Here is a 20411-nt window from a genome sequence, read left to right as displayed (position 1 = left end):
TATATACCTATGTACAGCTTGTATAGTGATGGTATTGCGAGTACAGTTATATACCTATGTACAGCTTGTATAGTGCTGGTATTGCTAGTACAGTTATATACCTATGTACAGCTTGTATAGTTATGGTATTGCTAGTACAGCTATATACCTATGTACAGCTTGTATAGTTCTGGTATTGCTAGTACAGTTATATACCTATGTACAGCTTGTATAGTTATGGTATTGCTAGTACAGCTATATACCTATGTACAGCTTGTATAGTGCTGGTATTGCTAGTACAGTTATATACCTATGTACAGCTTGTATAGTGATGGTATTGCTAGTACAGTTATAAACCTATGTACAGCTTGTATAGTGATGGTATTGCTAGTACAGTTATATACCTGTGTACAGCTTGTATAGTGCTGGTATTGCTAGTACAGTTATATACCTGTGTACAGCTTGTATAGTGATGTTATTGCTAGTACAGTTATATACATGTGTACAGCTTGTATAGTGATGGTATTGCTAGTACAGTTATATACCTGTGTACAGCTTGTAGTGATGGTATTGCTAGTACAGTTATATACCTGTGTACAGCTTGTATAGTGCTGGTATTGCTAGTACAGTTATATACCTATGTACAGCTTGAATAGTAATGGTATTGCTGGTACAGTTATATAACTATGTACAGCTTGTATAGTGATGGTATTGCTAGTACAGTTATATACCTGTGTACAGCTTGTATAGTGATGGTATTGCTGGTACAGTTATATACCTATGTACAGCTTGTATAGTGCTGGTATTGCTAGTACAGTTATATACCTATGTACAGCTTGTATAGTGATGGTATTGCTAGTACAGTTATATACCTATGTACAGCTTGTATAGTGCTGGTATTGTTAGTACAGTTATATACATACGTACAGCTTGTAGTGATGGTATTGCTAGTACAGTTATATACCTATGTACAGCTTGTATAGTGCTGGTATTGCTAGTACAGTTATAAACCTATGTACAGCTTGTATAGTGATGGCATTGCTAGTACAGTTATATACCTATGTACAGCTAGTATAGTGCTGGTATTGCTAGTACAGTTATATACCTATGTACAGCTTGTATAGTGATGGTATTGCTAGTACAGTTATATACCTATGTACAGCTTGTATAGTGCTGGTATTGCTAGTACAGTTATATACCTATGTACAGCTTGTAGTGATGGTATTGCTAGTACAGTTATATACCTGTGTACAGCTTGTATAGTGATGGTATTACTAGTACAGTTATATACCTATGTACAGCTTGTATAGTGCTGGTATTGCTAGTACAGTTATATACCTATGTACAGCTTGTATAGTGCTGGTATTGCTAGTACAGTTATATATCTATGTACAGCTTGTATAGTGCTGGTACTGCTAGTACAGTTATATACATATGTACAGCTTGTATAGTGCTGGTATTGCTAGTATAGTTATATACCTGTGTACAGCTTGTATAGTGATGGTATTGCTAGTACAGTTATATACCTATGTACAGCTTGTATAGTGATGGTATTGCTAGTACAGTTATATACCTATGTACAGCTTGTATAGTGCTGGTATTGCTAGTACAGTTATACACCTGTGTACAGCTTGTATAGTGATGGTATTGCTAGTACAGTTATATACCTATGTACAGCGTGTATAGTGATGGTATTGCTAGTACAGTTATATACCTATGTACAGCTTGTATAGTGCTGGTATTGCTAGTACAGTTATATACCTATGTACAGCGTGTTTAGTGCTGGTATTGCTAGTACAGTTATATACCTGTGTACAGCTTGTATAGTGATGGTATTGCTAGTACAGTTATATATCTATGTGCAGCTTGTATAGTGCTGGTATTGCTAGTACAGTTCTATAGGTCTCTAACACACATATTGCTAGTACAGTTCTATAGGTCTCTAACACACATAGTGCTAGTATAGTTCTATAGGTCTCTAACACACATATTGCTAGTACAGTTCTATAGGTCCCTAACACACATATTGCTAGTACATTTCTATAGGTCTCTAACACACATATTGCTAGTACAGTTCTATAGGTCTCTAACACACATATTGCTAGTACAGTTCTATAGATCTCTAACACACATAATGCTAGTATAGTTCTATAGGTCTCTAACACACATATTGCTAGTACAGTTCTATAGGTCTCTAACACACATATTGCTAGCACAGTTCTATAGGTCTCTAACACACATATTGCTAGTACAGTTCTATAGGTCTCTAACACACATATTGCTACCACAGTTCTATAGGTCTCTAACACACATATTGCTAGTACAGTTCTATAGGTCTCTAACACACATATTGCTAGCACAGTTCTATAGGTCTCTAATACACATGTTGCTAGTACAGTTCTATAGGTCTCTAACACACATATTGCTAGCACAGTTCTATAGGTCTCTAACACATATTGCTAGCACAGTTCTATAGGTCTCTAACACACATATTGCTAGTACAGTTCTATAGGTCTCTAACACACATAGTGCTAGTACACTTCTATAGGTCTCTAACACACATATTACTAGTACAGTTCTATAGGTCTCTAACACACATATTGCTAGTACAGTTCTATAGGTCTCCAACACACATATTGCTAGTATAGTTCTATAGGTCTCTAACACACATATTGCTAGTAAAGGTCTATAGGTCTCTAACACACATATTGCTAGTACAGTTCTATAGGTCTCTAACACACATATTGCTAGTACAGTTCTATAGGTCTCTAACACACATATTGCTAGCACAGTTCTATAGGTCTCTAACACACATATTGCTAGTACAGTTATATAGGTCTCTAACACACATATTGCTAGTACAGTTCTATAGGTCTCTAACACACATATTGCTAGTACAGTTATATAGGTCTCTAACACATATATTGCTAGCACAGTTCTATAGGTCTCTAACACACATATTACTAGTACAGTTCTATAGGTCTCTAACACACATATTGCTAGCACAATTCTATAGGTCTCTAACACACATATTGCTAGTACAGTTCTATAGGTCTCTAACACACATATTGCTAGTACAGTTCTATAGGTCTCTAACACACATATTGCTAGTACAGTTCTATAGGTCTCTAACACATATATTGCTAGCACAGTTCTATAGGTCTCTAACACACATATTGCTAGCACAGTTCTATAGGTCTCTAACACACATATTGCTAGTACAGTTCTATAGGTCTCTAACACACATATTGCTAGTACAGTTCTATAGGTCTCTAACACACATATTGCTAGCACAATTCTATAGGTCTCTAACACACATATTGCTAGTACAGTTATATAGATCTCTAACACACATATTGCTAGTACAGTTCTATAGGTCTCTAACACACATATTGCTAGTATAGTTCTATAGGTCTCTAACACACATATTGCTAGTACAGTTATATACCTATGTACAGCTTGTATAGTGATGGTATTGCTAGTACAGTTATATACCTGTGTACAGCTTGTATAGTGATGGTATTGCTGGTACAGTTATATACCTATGTACAGCTTGTATAGTGCTGGTATTGCTAGTACAGTTATATACCTGTGTACAGCTTGTATAGTGATGGTATTGCTAGTACAGTTATATACCTATGCACAGCTTGTATAGTGCTGGTATTGCTAGTACAGTTATATACCTATGTACAGCTTGTATAGTGAAGGTATTGCTAGTAAAGTTATATACCTATGTACAGCTTGTATGGTGCTGGTATTGCTAGTACAGTTATATACCTATGTACAGCTTGTATAGTGAAGGTATTGCTAGTAAAGTTATATACCTATGTACAGCTTGTATGGTGCTGGTATTGCTAGTACAGTTATATACATGTGTACAGCTTGTATAGTGATGGTATTGCTAGTACAGTTATATACCTATGTACAGCTTGTATAGTGCTGGTATTGTTAGTACAGTTATATACATACGTACAGCTTGTAGTGATGGTATTGCTAGTACAGTTATATACCTATGTACAGCTTGTATAGTGCTGGTATTGCTAGTACAGTTATAAACCTATGTACAGCTTGTATAGTGATGGTATTGCTAGTACAGTTATATACCTATGTACAGCTTGTATAGTGATGGTATTGCTAGTACAGTTATATACCTATGTACAGCTTGTATAGTGCTGGTATTGCTAGTACAGTTATATACCTATGTACAGCTTGTAGTGATGGTATTGCTAGTACAGTTATATACCTGTGTACAGCTTGTATAGTGATGGTATTACTAGTACAGTTATATACCTATGTACAGCTTGTATAGTGCTGGTATTGCTAGTACAGTTATATACCTATGTACAGCTTGTATAGTGCTGGTATTGCTAGTACAGTTATATATCTATGTACAGCTTGTATAGTGCTGGTACTGCTAGTACAGTTATATACATATGTACAGCTTGTATAGTGCTGGTATTGCTAGTATAGTTATATACCTGTGTACAGCTTGTATAGTGATGGTATTGCTAGTACAGTTATATATCTATGTACAGCTTGTATAGTGCTGGTATTGCTAGTACAGTTATACACCTGTGTACAGCTTGTATAGTGATGGTATTGCTAGTACAGTTATATACCTATGTACAGCGTGTATAGTGATGGTATTGCTAGTACAGTTATATACCTATGTACAGCTTGTATAGTGCTGGTATTGCTAGTACAGTTATATACCTATGTACAGCGTGTTTAGTGCTGGTATTGCTAGTACAGTTATATACCTGTGTACAGCTTGTATAGTGATGGTATTGCTAGTACAGTTATATACCTATGTGCAGCTTGTATAGTGCTGGTATTGCTAGTACAGTTCTATAGGTCTCTAACACACATATTGCTAGTACAGTTCTATAGGTCTCTAACACACATAGTGCTAGTATAGTTCTATAGGTCTCTAACACACATATTGCTAGTACAGTTCTATAGGTCCCTAACACACATATTGCTAGTACAGTTCTATAGGTCTCTAACACACATATTGCTAGTACATTTCTATAGGTCTCTAACACACATATTGCTAGTACAGTTCTATAGGTCTCTAACACACATATTGCTACCACAGTTCTATAGGTCTCTAACACACATATTGCTAGTACAGTTCTATAGGTCTCTAACACACATATTGCTAGCACAGTTCTTTAGGTCTCTAATACACATGTTGCTAGTACAGTTCTATAGGTCTCTAACACACATATTGCTAGCACAGTTCTATAGGTCTCTAACACACATATTGCTAGCACAGTTCTATAGGTCTCTAACACACATATTGCTAGTACAGTTCTATAGGTCTCTAACACACATAGTGCTAGTACACTTCTATAGGTCTCTAACACACATATTACTAGTACAGTTCTATAGGTCTCTAACACACATATTGCTAGTACAGTTCTATAGGTCTCCAACACACATATTGCTAGTACAGTTCTATAGGTCTCTAACACACATATTGCTAGTACGGTTCTATAGGTCTCTAACACACATATTGCTAGCACAGTTCTATAGGTCTCTAACACACATATTGCTAATATAGTTCTATAGGTCTCTAACACACATATTGCTAGTAAAGGTCTATAGGTCTCTAACACACATATTGCTAGTACAGTTCTATAGGTCTCTAACACACATAGTGCTAGTACACTTCTATAGGTCTCTAACACACATATTACTAGTACAGTTCTATAGGTCTCTAAAACACATATTGCTAGTACAGTTCTATAGGTCTCCAACACACATATTGCTAGTACAGTTCTATAGGTCTCTAACACACATATTGCTAGTACGGTTCTATAGGTCTCTAACACACATATTGCTAGCACAGTTCTATAGGTCTCTAACACACATATTGCTAATATAGTTCTATAGGTCTCTAACACACATATTGCTAGTAAAGGTCTATAGGTCTCTAACACACATATTGCTAGTACAGTTCTATAGGTCTCTAACACACATATTGCTAGTACAGTTCTATAGGTCTCTAACACACATATTGCTAGCCCAGTTCTATAGGTCTCTAACACACATATTGCTAGTACAGTTATATAGGTCTCTAACACACATATTGCTAGTACAGTTCTATAGGTCTCTAACACACATATTGCTAGTACAGTTCTATAGGTCTCTAACACATATATTGCTAGCACAGTTCTATAGGTCTCTAACACACATATTACTAGTACAGTTCTATAGGTCTCTAACACACATATTGCTAGCACAATTCTATAGGTCTCTAACACACATATTGCTAGTACAGTTCTATAGGTCTCTAACACACATATTGCTAGTACAGTTCTATAGGTCTCTAACACACATATTGCTAGTACAGTTCTATAGGTCTCTAACACACATATATTGCTAGCACAGTTCTATAGGTCTCTAACACATATATTGCTAGCACAGTTCTATAGGTCTCTAACACACATATTGCTAGTACAGTTCTATAGGTCTCTAACACACATATTTCTAGCACAGTTGTTTAGGTCTCTAACACACATATTGCTAGTACAGTTCTATAGGTCTCTAACACACATATTGCTAGTACAGTTCTATAGGTCTCTAACACACATATTGCTAGTACAGTTCTATAGGTCTCTAACACACATATTGCTAGTATAGTTCTATAGGTCTCAAACACACATATTGCTAGTACAGTTCTAGAGGTCTCTAACACACATATTGCTAGTACAGTTCTATAGGTCTCTAATACACACATTGCTATTATAGTTCTATAGGTCTCTAACACACATATTACTAGTACAGTTCTATAGGTCTCTAACACACATATTGCTAGTACAGTTCTATAGGTCTCTAACACACATATTGCTAGTACAGTTCTATAGGTCTCTAACACACATATTGCTAGCACAGTTTTATAGGTCTCTAACACACATATTGCTAGCACAGTTCTATAGGTCTCTATCACACATATTGCTAGTATAGTTCTATAGGTCTCTAACACACATATTGCTTGTACAGTTCTATAGGACTCTAACACACATATTGCTAGTACAGTTCTATAGGTCTCTAAAACACATATTGCTAGTACAGTTCTATAGGTCTCTAACACACATATTGCTAGCACAGTTCTATAGGTCCCTAACACACATATTGCTAGCACAGTTCTATAGGTCTCTAACACACATATTGCTAGTACAGTTGTATAGGTCTCTAACACACATATTGCTAGTATAGTTCTATAGGTCTCTAACACACATATTGCTAGTACAGTTCTATAGGTCTCTAACACACATATTGCTAGCACAGTACTATAGGTCTCTAACACACATATTGCTAGCACAGTTCTATAGGTCTCTAACACACATATTGCTAGTACAGTTCTATAGGTCTCTAACACACATATTGCTAGCACAGTTCTACAGGTCTCTAACACACATATTGCTAGTACAGTTCTATAGGTCTCTAACACACATATTGCTAGTACAGTTCTATAGGTCTCTAACACACATATTGTTAGTACAGTTCTATAGGTCTCTAACACACATATTGCTATTACAGTTCTATAGGTCTCTAACACACATATTGCTAGTACAGTTCTATAGGTCTGTAACACACATATTGCTAGCACAGTTCTATAGGTCTCTAACACACATATTGCTACTATAGTTTTATAGGTCTCTAACACACATATTGCTAGTACAGTTCTAGAGGTCTCCAACACACATATTGCTAGTACAGTTCTATAGGTCTCTAATACACATATTGCTATTATAGTTCTATAGGTCTCTAACACACATATTGCTAGTACAGTTGTATTGGTCTCTAACACACATATTGCTAGTACAGTTCTATAGGTCTCTAACACACATATTGCTAGTACAGTTCTATAGGTCTCTAACACACACATATTGCTAGTACAGTTCTATAGGTCTCTAACACACACATATTGCTAGTACAGTTCTATAGGTCTCTAACACACATATTGCTAGTACAGTTCTATAGGTCTCTAACACACATATTGCTAGTACAGTTATATAGGTCTCTAACACACATATTGCTAGTACAGTTCTATAGGTCTCTAACACACATATTGCTAGTACAGTTCTATAGGTCTCTAACACATCAATTGCTAGCACAGTTCTATAGGTCTCTAACACACTTATTGCTAGTACAGTTCTATAGGTCTCTAACACACATATTGCTAGGACAGTTCTCTAGGTCTCTAACACACATATTGCTAGTACAGTTCTATAGGTCTCTAACACACAAATTGCTAGCACAGTTCTATAGGTCTCTAACACACATATTGCTAGTACAGTTCTATAGGTCTCTAACACACATATTACTAGTACAGTTCTATAGGTCTCTAACACACATATTGCTAGTACAGTTCTATAGTTTTCTAACCCACATATTGCTAGTACAGTTCTATAGGTCTCTAACACACATATTGCTAGCACAGTTCTATAGGTCTCTAACACACATATTGCTAGTACAGTTGTATAGGTCTCTAACACACATATTGCTAGTATAGTTCTATTGGTCTCTAACACACATATTGCTAGTACAGTTCTATAGGTCTCTAACACACATATTGCTAGTACAGTTCTATAGGTCTCTAACACACAAATTGCTAGCACAGTTCTATAGGTCTCTAACACACATATTGCTAGTACAGTTGTATAGGTCTCTAACACACATATTGCTAGTACAGTTCTATAGGTCTCTAACACACATATTGCTAGTACTGTTCTATAGGTCTCTAACACATATATTGCTAGTACAGTTCTATAGGTCTCTAACACACATATTGCTTTCTATATGTCTCTAACACACATATTGCTTTCTATAGGTCTCTAACACACATATTGCTAGTACAGTTCTATAGGTCTCTAACACACATATTGCTAGTACAGTTCTATAGGTCTCTAACACACATATTGCTAGTAAAGTTCTATAGGTCTCTAACACACATATTGCTAGTACAGTTCTATAGGTCTCTAACACACATATTGCTAGCACAATTCTATAGGTCTCTAACACACATATTGCTAGTACAGTTATATAGATCTCTAACACACATATTGTTAGTACAGTTCTATAGGTCTCTAACACACATATTGCTAGCACAGTTCTATAGGTTTCTAACACACATATTGCTAGTACAGTTCTATAGGTCTCTAACACACATATTGCTAGTACAGTTCTATAGGTCTCTAACACACTTATTGCTAGTACAATTCTATATGTCTCTAACACACATAGTGCTAGTACAGTTCTATAGGTCTCTAACACACATATTGCTAGCACAGTTCTATAGGTCTCTAACACACACATATTGCTAGTACAGTTCTATAGGTCTCTAACACACATATTGCTAGTACAGTTCTATATGTCTCTAACACACATATTGCTAGTACAGTTCTATAGGTCTCTAACACACATATTGCTAGTACAGTTCTATAGGTCTCTAACACACATATTGCTAGTACAGTTCTATAGGTCTCTAACACACAAATTGCTAGCACAGTTCTATAGGTCTCTAACACACATATTGCTAGTACAGTTCTATAGGTCTCTAACACACATATTACTAGTACAGTTCTATAGGTCTCTAACACACATATTGCTAGTACAGTTCTATAGTTTTCTAACCCACATATTGCTAGTACAGTTCTATAGGTCTCTAACACACATATTGCTAGCACAGTTCTATAGGTCTCTAACACACATATTGCTAGTACAGTTGTATAGGTCTCTAACACACATATTGCTAGTATAGTTCTATTGGTCTCTAACACACATATTGCTAGTACAGTTCTATAGGTCTCTAACACACATATTGCTAGTACAGTTCTATAGGTCTCTAACACACAAATTGCTAGCACAGTTCTATAGGTCTCTAACACACATATTGCTAGTACAGTTGTATAGGTCTCTAACACACATATTGCTAGTACAGTTCTATAGGTCTCTAACACACATATTGCTAGTACTGTTCTATAGGTCTCTAACACATATATTGCTAGTACAGTTCTATAGGTCTCTAACACACATATTGCTTTCTATATGTCTCTAACACACATATTGCTTTCTATAGGTCTCTAACACACATATTGCTAGTACAGTTCTATAGGTCTCTAACACACATATTGCTAGTACAGTTCTATAGGTCTCTAACACACATATTGCTAGTAAAGTTCTATAGGTCTCTAACACACATATTGCTAGTACAGTTCTATAGGTCTCTAACACACATATTGCTAGCACAATTCTATAGGTCTCTAACACACATATTGCTAGTACAGTTATATAGATCTCTAACACACATATTGTTAGTACAGTTCTATAGGTCTCTAACACACATATTGCTAGCACAGTTCTATAGGTTTCTAACACACATATTGCTAGTACAGTTCTATAGGTCTCTAACACACATATTGCTAGTACAGTTCTATAGGTCTCTAACACACTTATTGCTAGTACAATTCTATATGTCTCTAACACACATAGTGCTAGTACAGTTCTATAGGTCTCTAACACACATATTGCTAGCACAGTTCTATAGGTCTCTAACACACACATATTGCTAGTACAGTTCTATAGGTCTCTAACACACATATTGCTAGTACAGTTCTATATGTCTCTAACACACATATTGCTAGTACAGTTCTATAGGTCTCTAACACACATATTGCTAGTACAGTTCTATAGGTCTCTAACACACATATTGCTAGTACAGTTCTATAGGTCTCTAACACACATATTGCTAGTATAGTTCTATAGGTCTCAAACACACATATTGCTAGTACAGTTCTATAGGTCTCTAACACACATATTGCTAGTACAGTTCTATAGGTCTCTAACACACATATTGCTAGTACAGTTCTATAGGTCTCTAACACACATATTGCTAGTACAGTTCTATAGGTCTCTAACACACATATTGCTAGTACAGTTCTATATGTCTCTAACACACATATTGCTAGTACAGTTCTATAGGTCTCTAACACACATATTGCTAGTACAGTTCTATAGGTCTCTAACACACATATTGCTAGTACAGTTCTATAGGTCTCTAACACACATATTGCTAGTATAGTTCTATAGGTCTCAAACACACATATTGCTAGTACAGTTCTATAGGTCTCTAACACACATATTGCTAGTACAGTTCTATAGGTCTCTAACACACATATTGCTAGTACAGTTCTATAGGTCTCTAACACACATATTGCTAGTACAGTTCTATAGGTCTCTAACACACATATTGCTTTTACAATTCTATAGGTCTCTAACACACATATTTCTAGCACAGTTCTATAGGTCTCTAACACACATATTGCTAGCACAGTTCTATAGGTCTCTAACACACATATTGCTAGTACAGTTATATAGGTCTCTAACACACATATTGCTAGCACAGTTCTATAGGTCTCTAACACACATATTGCTAGTACAGTTCTATAGTCTCTAACACACATATTGCTAGTACAGTTCTATAGGTCTCTAACACACATATTGCTAGTACAGTTCTATAGGTCTCTAACACACATATTGCTAGTACAGTTCTATAGGTCTCTAACACACATATTGCTAGCACAGTTCTATAGGTCTCTAACACACATATTGCTAGTACAGTTCTATAGGTCTCTAACACACATATTGCTAGTACAGTTCTATAGGTCTCTAACACACATGTTGCTAGTACAGTTCTATAGGTCTCTAACACACATATTGCTAGTACAGTTCTATAGGTCTCTAACACACATATTGCTAGTACAGTTCTATAGGTCTCTAACACACATATTGCTTTTACAGTTATATAGGTCTCTAACACACATATTGCTAGCACAGTTCTATAGGTCTCTAACACACATATTGCTAGTACAGTTCTATAGGTCGCTAACACACATATTGCTAGTACAGTTCTATAGGTCTCTAACACACATATTGCTAGTACAGTTCTATAGGTCTCTAACACACATATTGCTAGTACAGTTCTATAGGTCTCTAACACACATATTGCTAGTACAGTTCTATAGGTCTCTAACACACATATTGCTAGTACAGTTCTATAGGTCTCTATAGGTCTCTAACACACATATTGCTAGCACAGTTCTATAGGTCTCTAACACACATATTGCTAGTACAGTTCTATAGGTCGCTAACACACATATTGCTAGTACAGTTCTATAGGTCTCTAACACACATATTGCTAGTACAGTTATATAGGTCTCTAACACACATATTGCTAGTACAGTTCTATAGGTCTCTAACACACATATTGCTAGTACAGTTCTATAGGTCTCTAACACACATATTGCTAGTACAGTTCTATAGGTCTCTAACACACATATTGCTAGTATAGTTCTATAGGTCTCTAACACACATATTGCTAGTACAGTCATATAGGTCTCTAACACACATATTGCTAGTACAGTTCTATAGGTCTCTAACACACATATTGCTAGTACAGTTATATAGGTCTCTAACACACATATTGCTAGCACAGTTCTATAGGTCTCTAACACACATATTGCTAGCACAGTTCTATAGGTCTCTAACACATATATTGCTAGCACAGTTCTATAGGTCTCTAACACACATATTGCTAGCACAGTTCTATAGGTCTCTAACACACATATTGCTAGTACAGTTCTATAGGTCTCTAACACACATATTGCTAGTATAGTTCTATAGGTCTCTAACACACACATATTGCTAGTACAGTTCTATAGGTCTCTAACACTCATATTGCTAGTACAGTTCTATAGGTCTCTAACACACATATTGCTAGTACAGTTCTATAGGTCTCTAACACACATATTGCTAGCACAGTTCTATAGGTCTCTAACACACATATTGCTAGTACAGTTCTATAGGTCTCTAACACACATATTGCTAGTACAGTTCTATAGGTCTCTAACACACATATTGCTAGTACAGTTCTATAGGTCTCTAACACACATATTGCTAGCACAGTTCTATAGGTCTCTAACACACATATTGCTAGTACAGTTCTATAGGTCTCTAACACACATATTGCTAGTACAGTTATATAGATCTCTAACACACATATTGCTAGTACAGTTCTATAGGTCTCTAACACACATGTTGCTAGTACAGTTCTATAGGTCTCTAACACACATATTGCTAGTACAGTTCTATAGGTCTCTAACACACATATTGCTAGTAAAGTTCTATAGGTATCTAACACACATATTGCTAGTACAGTTCTATAGGTCTCTAACACACATATTGCTAGCACAATTCTATAGGTCTCTAACACACATATTGCTAGTACAGTTATATAGATCTCTAACACACATATTGCTAGTACAGTTCTATAGGTCTCTAACACACATATTGCTAGTATAGTTCTATAGGTCTCTAACACACATATTGCTAGTACAGTTCTATAGGTCTCTAACACACATATTGCTAGTACAGTTCTATAGGTCTCTAACACACATATTGCTAGTATAGTTCTATAGGTCTCTAACACACATATTGCTAGTACAGTCATATAGGTCTCTAACACACATATTGCTAGTACAGTTCTATAGGTCTCTAACACACATATTGCTAGTACAGTTATATAGGTCTCTAACACACATATTGCTAGCACAGTTCTATAGGTCTCTAACACATATATTGCTAGCACAGTTCTATAGGTCTCTAACACACATATTGCTAGCACAGTTCTATAGGTCTCTAACACATATATTGCTAGCACAGTTCTATAGGTCTCTAACACACATATTGCTAGCACAGTTCTATAGGTCTCTAACACACATATTGCTAGTACAGTTCTATAGGTCTCTAACACACATATTGCTAGTATAGTTCTATAGGTCTCTAACACACACATATTGCTAGTACAGTTCTATAGGTCTCTAACACTCATATTGCTAGTACAGTTCTATAGGTCTCTAACACACATATTGCTAGTACAGTTCTATAGGTCTCTAACACACATATTGCTAGCACAGTTCTATAGGTCTCTAACACACATATTGCTAGTACAGTTCTATAGGTCTCTAACACACATATTGCTAGTACAGTTCTATAGGTCTCTAACACACATATTGCTAGTACAGTTCTATAGGTCTCTAACACACATATTGCTAGCACAGTTCTATAGGTCTCTAAAACACATATTGCTAGTACAGTTCTATAGGTCTCTAACACACATATTGCTAGTACAGTTCTATAGATCTCTAACACACATATTGCTAGTACAGTTCTATAGGTCTCTAACACACATATTGCTAGTATAGTTCTATAGGTCTCTAACACACATATTGCTAGTACAGTTCTATAGGTCTCTAACACACATATTGCTAGCACAGTTCTATAGGTCTCTAACACACATATTGCTAGTATAGTTCTATAGGTCTCTAACACACATATTTCTAGTACAGTTCTATAGATCTCTAACACACATATTGCTAGTACAGTTCTATAGGTCTCTAACACATATATTGCTAGCACAGTTCTATAGGTCTCTAACACACATATTGCTAGTACAGTTCTATAGGTCTCTAACACACATATTGCTAGTACAGTTCTATAGGTCTCTAACACACATATTGCTAGTACAGTTCTATAGGTCTCTAACACACTTATTGCTAGTACAGTTCTATAGGTCTCTAACACACATATTGCTAGTATAGTTCTATAGGTCTCTAACACACATATTGCTAGTACAGTTCTATAGGTCTCTAACACACATATTGCTAGTACAGTTCTATAGGTCTCTAACACACATATTGCTAGTACAGTTCTATAGGTCTCTAACACACATAGTGCTAGTACAGTTCTATAGGTCTCTAACACACATAGTGCTAGTACAGTTCTATAGGTCTCTAACACACATATTGCTAGTACAGTTCTATAGGTCTCTAACACACATATTGCTATATAACTAGATACAAAAAGAAGAATATTTTACTTACACTAACAATAGTAGCCACAAACAGGAGCACTAGGACTGCCACATGCAACACAATGATTCCCAATAATAAAAGGAGCATTTTCAGTCAAGTCTGGAGTATTCCTAGAGGAAACAATAAAGCACAGCAGTTAGAGCTCCGCGCTAGTCCTTCCCAGGCTAAGTGCAGAGTAAACTCGAGGCTGGGACTGTGGCGGAGTTAGTCCCAAAAAAGGGTGTGTCTGCCGTGTAGTTCATTCCACTGAACACAAGGGGGAGCCAGTGCCCCAAATGTATCATTTTAGCATAGAAATAAGTTACAGTTTTAATACTTTTATTTTAACTCTTTAGAGGACAGGGAGTGTGTTGCTGGTTGCAAATTGGATACGTTTGTAAAAAAACATCATTATAAATGTTTCCCACTTAACAATATTTTGCATATGCACAGCTGCTTGTAGTTACTGCTCATTAAATATATGTTTTTTATTACACATGGTTCTTTTATGAATGGCATATGGGATGAATTACTGCAAGGCAATTATTTTGTGTCTGCAGATCCCAGCATGAGCATTCCTGAAAGCACTCAGCCTGCACGTGATAAATAGATGAAAAGGCCCCATTCCTAATAGGCAATATATATATATAATCTACAAAACTATCATATATATGAGTATTTATTTACATATTTTGTGCAACTAAAATCTTTGTTTATATGCTTTGGAGGACATTTAATTTTTGATGAATAAGCGACATAATTTAATAGTGGGGTTTTATAACTAAGAAAACCAATGCATATGCTGTATTTATATATTTTTAGGGGTTAATAACCCACCTACATATGGCCAGCTTGAACATTTTTCTAGGTACTAAGTCTACAGTCAAGCAACACCTAGGAGTCCCCTGTAACATAATAGCAGTTTATCACATTTATAGTGATGTGCCCTTTGTACAGAGTGTGAATCCAACTGGGGTAACATACCCCTTGATACCAGGCAATTATAGCACTGCACCCCCTCCCAAATATGGCATCCCAGACACACCCAGCAGCTACTAACCACAGCACGGCATTAGAAGGGTTAAACTGTAATTGCAGATCAGCAATATAGATGTTACCAATGTAGCAAACCCCCAGTGCTGAGCACAAGGTAAACTCATAGTCAAACACATATACGTTTAATTTTACCAATTGCTTTAATAGAGACCGTGTAGTTTTAGGATACTTTTAACTGTTATTTTAAAACGAAAATTGCACAATTACAAAACAGCAGGAAAAATTATGATAAATAAAACATTGTATAAGTGGATAGATAAAGGGAGCAGAAACACATATACAAGATAAATAATAGATTATTGATAGATGACATATAGATAGATGATAGATATATAGATAGATAGATGATAGATGATATAGATATACAGTTACATAATAGATTATTGATAGATGATATATAGATAGATTGATATAGAGTTAGGTAATATATTATTGATAGATGATAGATATACAGATTGATTGACAATAGATTATATATAGATAGATGTTAGATATACAGTTAGATAATAGATTATTGATAGATGATATATAGATAGATAGATGTTAGATATACAGTAAGCTAATAGACTATTGATAGATGATATATAGATAGATGATATATAGATAAATGATAGATAGATTGATAACATATTATTGATAGATAATAGATAGATAGATGATAGATAGATTATAAATAGATAATAGTAAGAGAGAGAGATGAGATGATATATAGAGAGCAGGAGTTCTGGTTCCCATCACCAGAAGAGATGTTTTATGGTTCTGGTACCAGTTGCAGACAGGACTCACTCAGTTCTAGTGATATCCAAGGCTGGGGTTCCCTGTACAAGGCAGCAGAGCAATGAGCACTTCACAGACAAACAGATCCAAGCTGTGTTTATGTCCCTCCTGGTCCCAGGCTGAGTTATTTGAGGTTAGGAACGTGTATGTGTGAAGCTATAAAGTTTCCCTTTTGCAGGATTGACGCCCCATGACGTTATGTGGCTGGGTGTGGGCCTGACACACAGACCAGGGAACTCTGCCTATAAATAACACGCAGGAAAGGGATCAGGGTGGGATATAATGGGGGTTACTCATTCAGCTCAGGAATGTGACTTCTAGACCTCAGTATGAGGAACGCTGCTGTTTACATGGTCACCAGAAGACACAATACTGTCACCCACTTGCTGCCCCACCCACCCACTACATGGACCAAAACGCTTGTGGCAAAGATAACAGGTTAAAGCTATCAGTGTCTAATGTTCTCACAATGGATAATGTCTGCTGTGCTGAGATAATGATTTGAAGACAAATTGTGCACGTTTGTTTTAGAGATGTATTATAAGAGATCCCATGAAAGTGATCAGTGTCTGGATCATATGAAAATAAAACTAGTGATCCAATGAGGGACAAATCATGTCATGTAGAGGGGTCACATGAAATTCTATGGGGGCAAATCATGTCATGTAGAGGGGGACAAATCATGTCATGTAGAGGGGTCACATGACAGTCTATGGGGACAAATCATGTCATGTACAGGGGTCACATGGGGACAAATCATGTTATGTAGAAGGGTCACATGACAGTCTATGGGAACAAATCATGTCTTGTAGAGGGGTCACATGAGATTCTATGAGGACAAATCATGTCTTGTAGAGGGGTCACTTTACAGTCTATGGGGACAAATCATGTTATGTAGAGGGGTCACATGAAAGTCTATGGGGACAAATCATGTCTTGTAGAGGGGTCACATGACAGTCTATGGGGACAAATCATGTCATGTAGAGGGGGTCACATGACAGTCTATGAGGACAAATCATGTCTTGTAGAAGGGTCACATGACAGTCTATGGGAACAAATCATGTCTTCTAGAGGGGTCACATGACAGTCTATGAGGACAAATTATGTCTTATAGATGGGTCATTTGAGAATCTATGGGGACAAATCATGTCTTTTAGAGGGGTCATATGAGAGTCTATGGGGACAAATCTTGTTATGTTGAGGGGTCATATGACAGTCTATGGGGACAAATCATGTCTTATAGAGGGGTCATTTGAGAGTCTATGGGGACAAATCATCTCTTGTAGAGGGGTCACACGAGAGTCTATGCAGACAAATCATGTTATGTAGAAGGGGTCACATGAAAGTCTATGGGGACAAATAATATCATGTAGAGGGGTCACTTGACAGTCTATGGGGACAAATCATGTCATGTAGAGGGGTCACATGGCAGTCTATGGGGACAAATCATGTCATGTAGAGGAGTCACATGAGAGTCTATGGGGACAAATCATGTTATGTAAAGGGGTCATATGCCAGTCTATGGGGACTACTCATGTCATGTACAGGGGTCACATGGGGACAAATCATGTTATCTAGAGGGGTCACATGAAAGTCTATGGAGACAAATCATGTCATGTAGAGGAGTCACATGAGAGTCTATGGGGACAAATCATTGTATGTAAAGGGGTCATATGTCAGTCTATGGGGACTACTCATGTCATGTACAGGGGTCACATGGGGACATATCATGGGGACAAATCATGTTACGTAGAGGGGTCACATGAAAGTCTATGGGGACAAATCATGTCTTGTAGAGGGGTCACATGAAAGTCTATGGGGACAAATCATGTCTTGTAGAGGGGTCACATGACAGTCTATGGGGACAAATCATGTCTTGTAGAGGGGTCACATGACAGTCTATGAGGACAAATGATGTCTTGTAGAGGGGTCACATTACAGTCTATGGGGACAAATCATGTTATGTAGAGTGGTCACATGACAGTCTATGGGGACAAATCATTTCATGATAATGGGGGGACAAATCATGCCATGTAGAAGCGTCACATGACAGTTTATGAGGACAAATCATGTTATGTAGAAGGTCACTTGACAGTCTATGAGGACAAATCATGTTATGTAGAGGGGTCACATAACAGTCTATGAGGACAAATCATGTTATGTAGAAGGTCACATGACAGTCTATGAGGACAAATCATGTTATGTAGAGGGGTCACATGACAGTCTATGAGGACAAATCATGTCTTGAAGAGGGGTCACATGACAGGTTATAAAGACAAATCATGTCATGTAGAGGGGTCACAAGGCAGTCTATGAGGACAAAGCATGTCTTGTAGAGGGGTCACATGACAGTCTATGAGGACAAATCATGTCATGTAGAGGGGTCACAAGACAGTCTATGAGGACAAACCATGTCTTGTAGAGGGGTCATATGAGAGTCTATGGGGACAAAGCATGTCATGTAGAGGGGTCACAAGACAGTCTATGAGGACAAACCATGTCTTTTAGAGGGGTCATATGAGAGTCTATGGGGATAAATCATGTCATGTAGAGGGTCACTTGACAGTCTATGGGGACAAATTATGTCATGTAGAGGAGTCACATGAGAGTCTATGGGGACAAATCATGTCATATAGAGGGGTCACTTGACAGTCTATGGGGACAAATCATGTCATGTAGAGGAGTCGCATGAGAGTCTATGGGGACAAATCATGTTATGTAGAGGGGTCACAAGACAGTCTATGAGGACAAATCATGTCTTGTAGAGGGGTCACTTTACAGTCTATGGGGACAAATCATGTTATGTAGATGAGTCACATGAGAGTCTATGGGGACAAATCATGTCATATAGAGGGGTCACTTGACAATCTATGGGGACAAATCATGTCATGTAGAGGAGTCACATGACAGTCTATGGGGACAAATCATATCTTATAGAGGGATCATTTGAGAGACTATGGCGACAAATCATCTCTTGTAGAGGGGTCACACGAGAGTCTATGCAGACAAATCATGTTATGTAGAGGGGTCACATGAAAGTCTATGGGGACAAATAATGTCTTGTAGAGGGGTCACTTGACAGTCTATGGGGACAAATCATGTTATGTAGAGGGGTCACATGAAAGTCTATGAGGACAAATAATGTCATGTAGAGGGGTCACTTGACAGTCTATGGGGACTACTCATGTCATGTACAGGGGTCACATGGGGACAAATCATGTTATCTAGAGGGGTCACATGAAAGTCTATGGAGACAAATCATGTCATGTAGAGGGATCACTTGACAGTCTATGGGGACAAATCATGTCATGTAGAGGAGTCACATGAGAGTCTATGGGGACAAATCATGTTATGTAGAGGGGTCACATGACAGTCTATGGGGACAAATCATGTCATGTAGAGGAGTCACATGAGAGTCTATGGGGACAAATCATGTTATGTAGAGGGGTCACATGACAGTCTATGGGGACAAATCATGTCATGTAGAGGAGTCACATGAGAGTCTATGGGGACAAATCATGTTATGTAGAGGGGTCACATGAAAGTCTATGGGGACAAATCATGTCTTGTAGAGGGGTCACATGAAAGTCTATGGGGACAAATCATGTCTTGTAGAGGGGACACATGACAGTCTATGTGGACAAATCATGTCCTGTAGAGGGGTCACATGACAGTCTA

General features: G+C 37.1%; 1 protein-coding gene across 1 annotated transcript in view; it reads right to left on the bottom strand.

Moving 5' to 3' along the window:
- PMP22 (peripheral myelin protein 22) overlaps window positions 1-16890 on the bottom strand; it is a 44533-nt gene extending 27643 nt beyond the window's left edge. The window contains exons 1-2 of the mRNA XM_053710169.1: window positions 16743-16890; window positions 14931-15031 (exon numbers count right to left, since the gene is read on the bottom strand). Of these exons, the coding sequence (XP_053566144.1) occupies window positions 14931-15008 (78 nt within the window). The 5' untranslated portion in view covers window positions 15009-15031; window positions 16743-16890. The remainder of the gene's footprint in view (window positions 1-14930; window positions 15032-16742) is intronic.
- Window positions 16891-20411: the final 3521 nt, after the last annotated feature.

Source organism: Bombina bombina, chromosome 1, assembly GCF_027579735.1.
Source record: "Bombina bombina isolate aBomBom1 chromosome 1, aBomBom1.pri, whole genome shotgun sequence".
NCBI lineage: Eukaryota > Metazoa > Chordata > Amphibia > Anura > Bombinatoridae > Bombina > Bombina bombina.
Note: the sequence above shows the minus strand (reverse complement) of the source record. Positions and strands in the feature narration are given on the sequence as shown.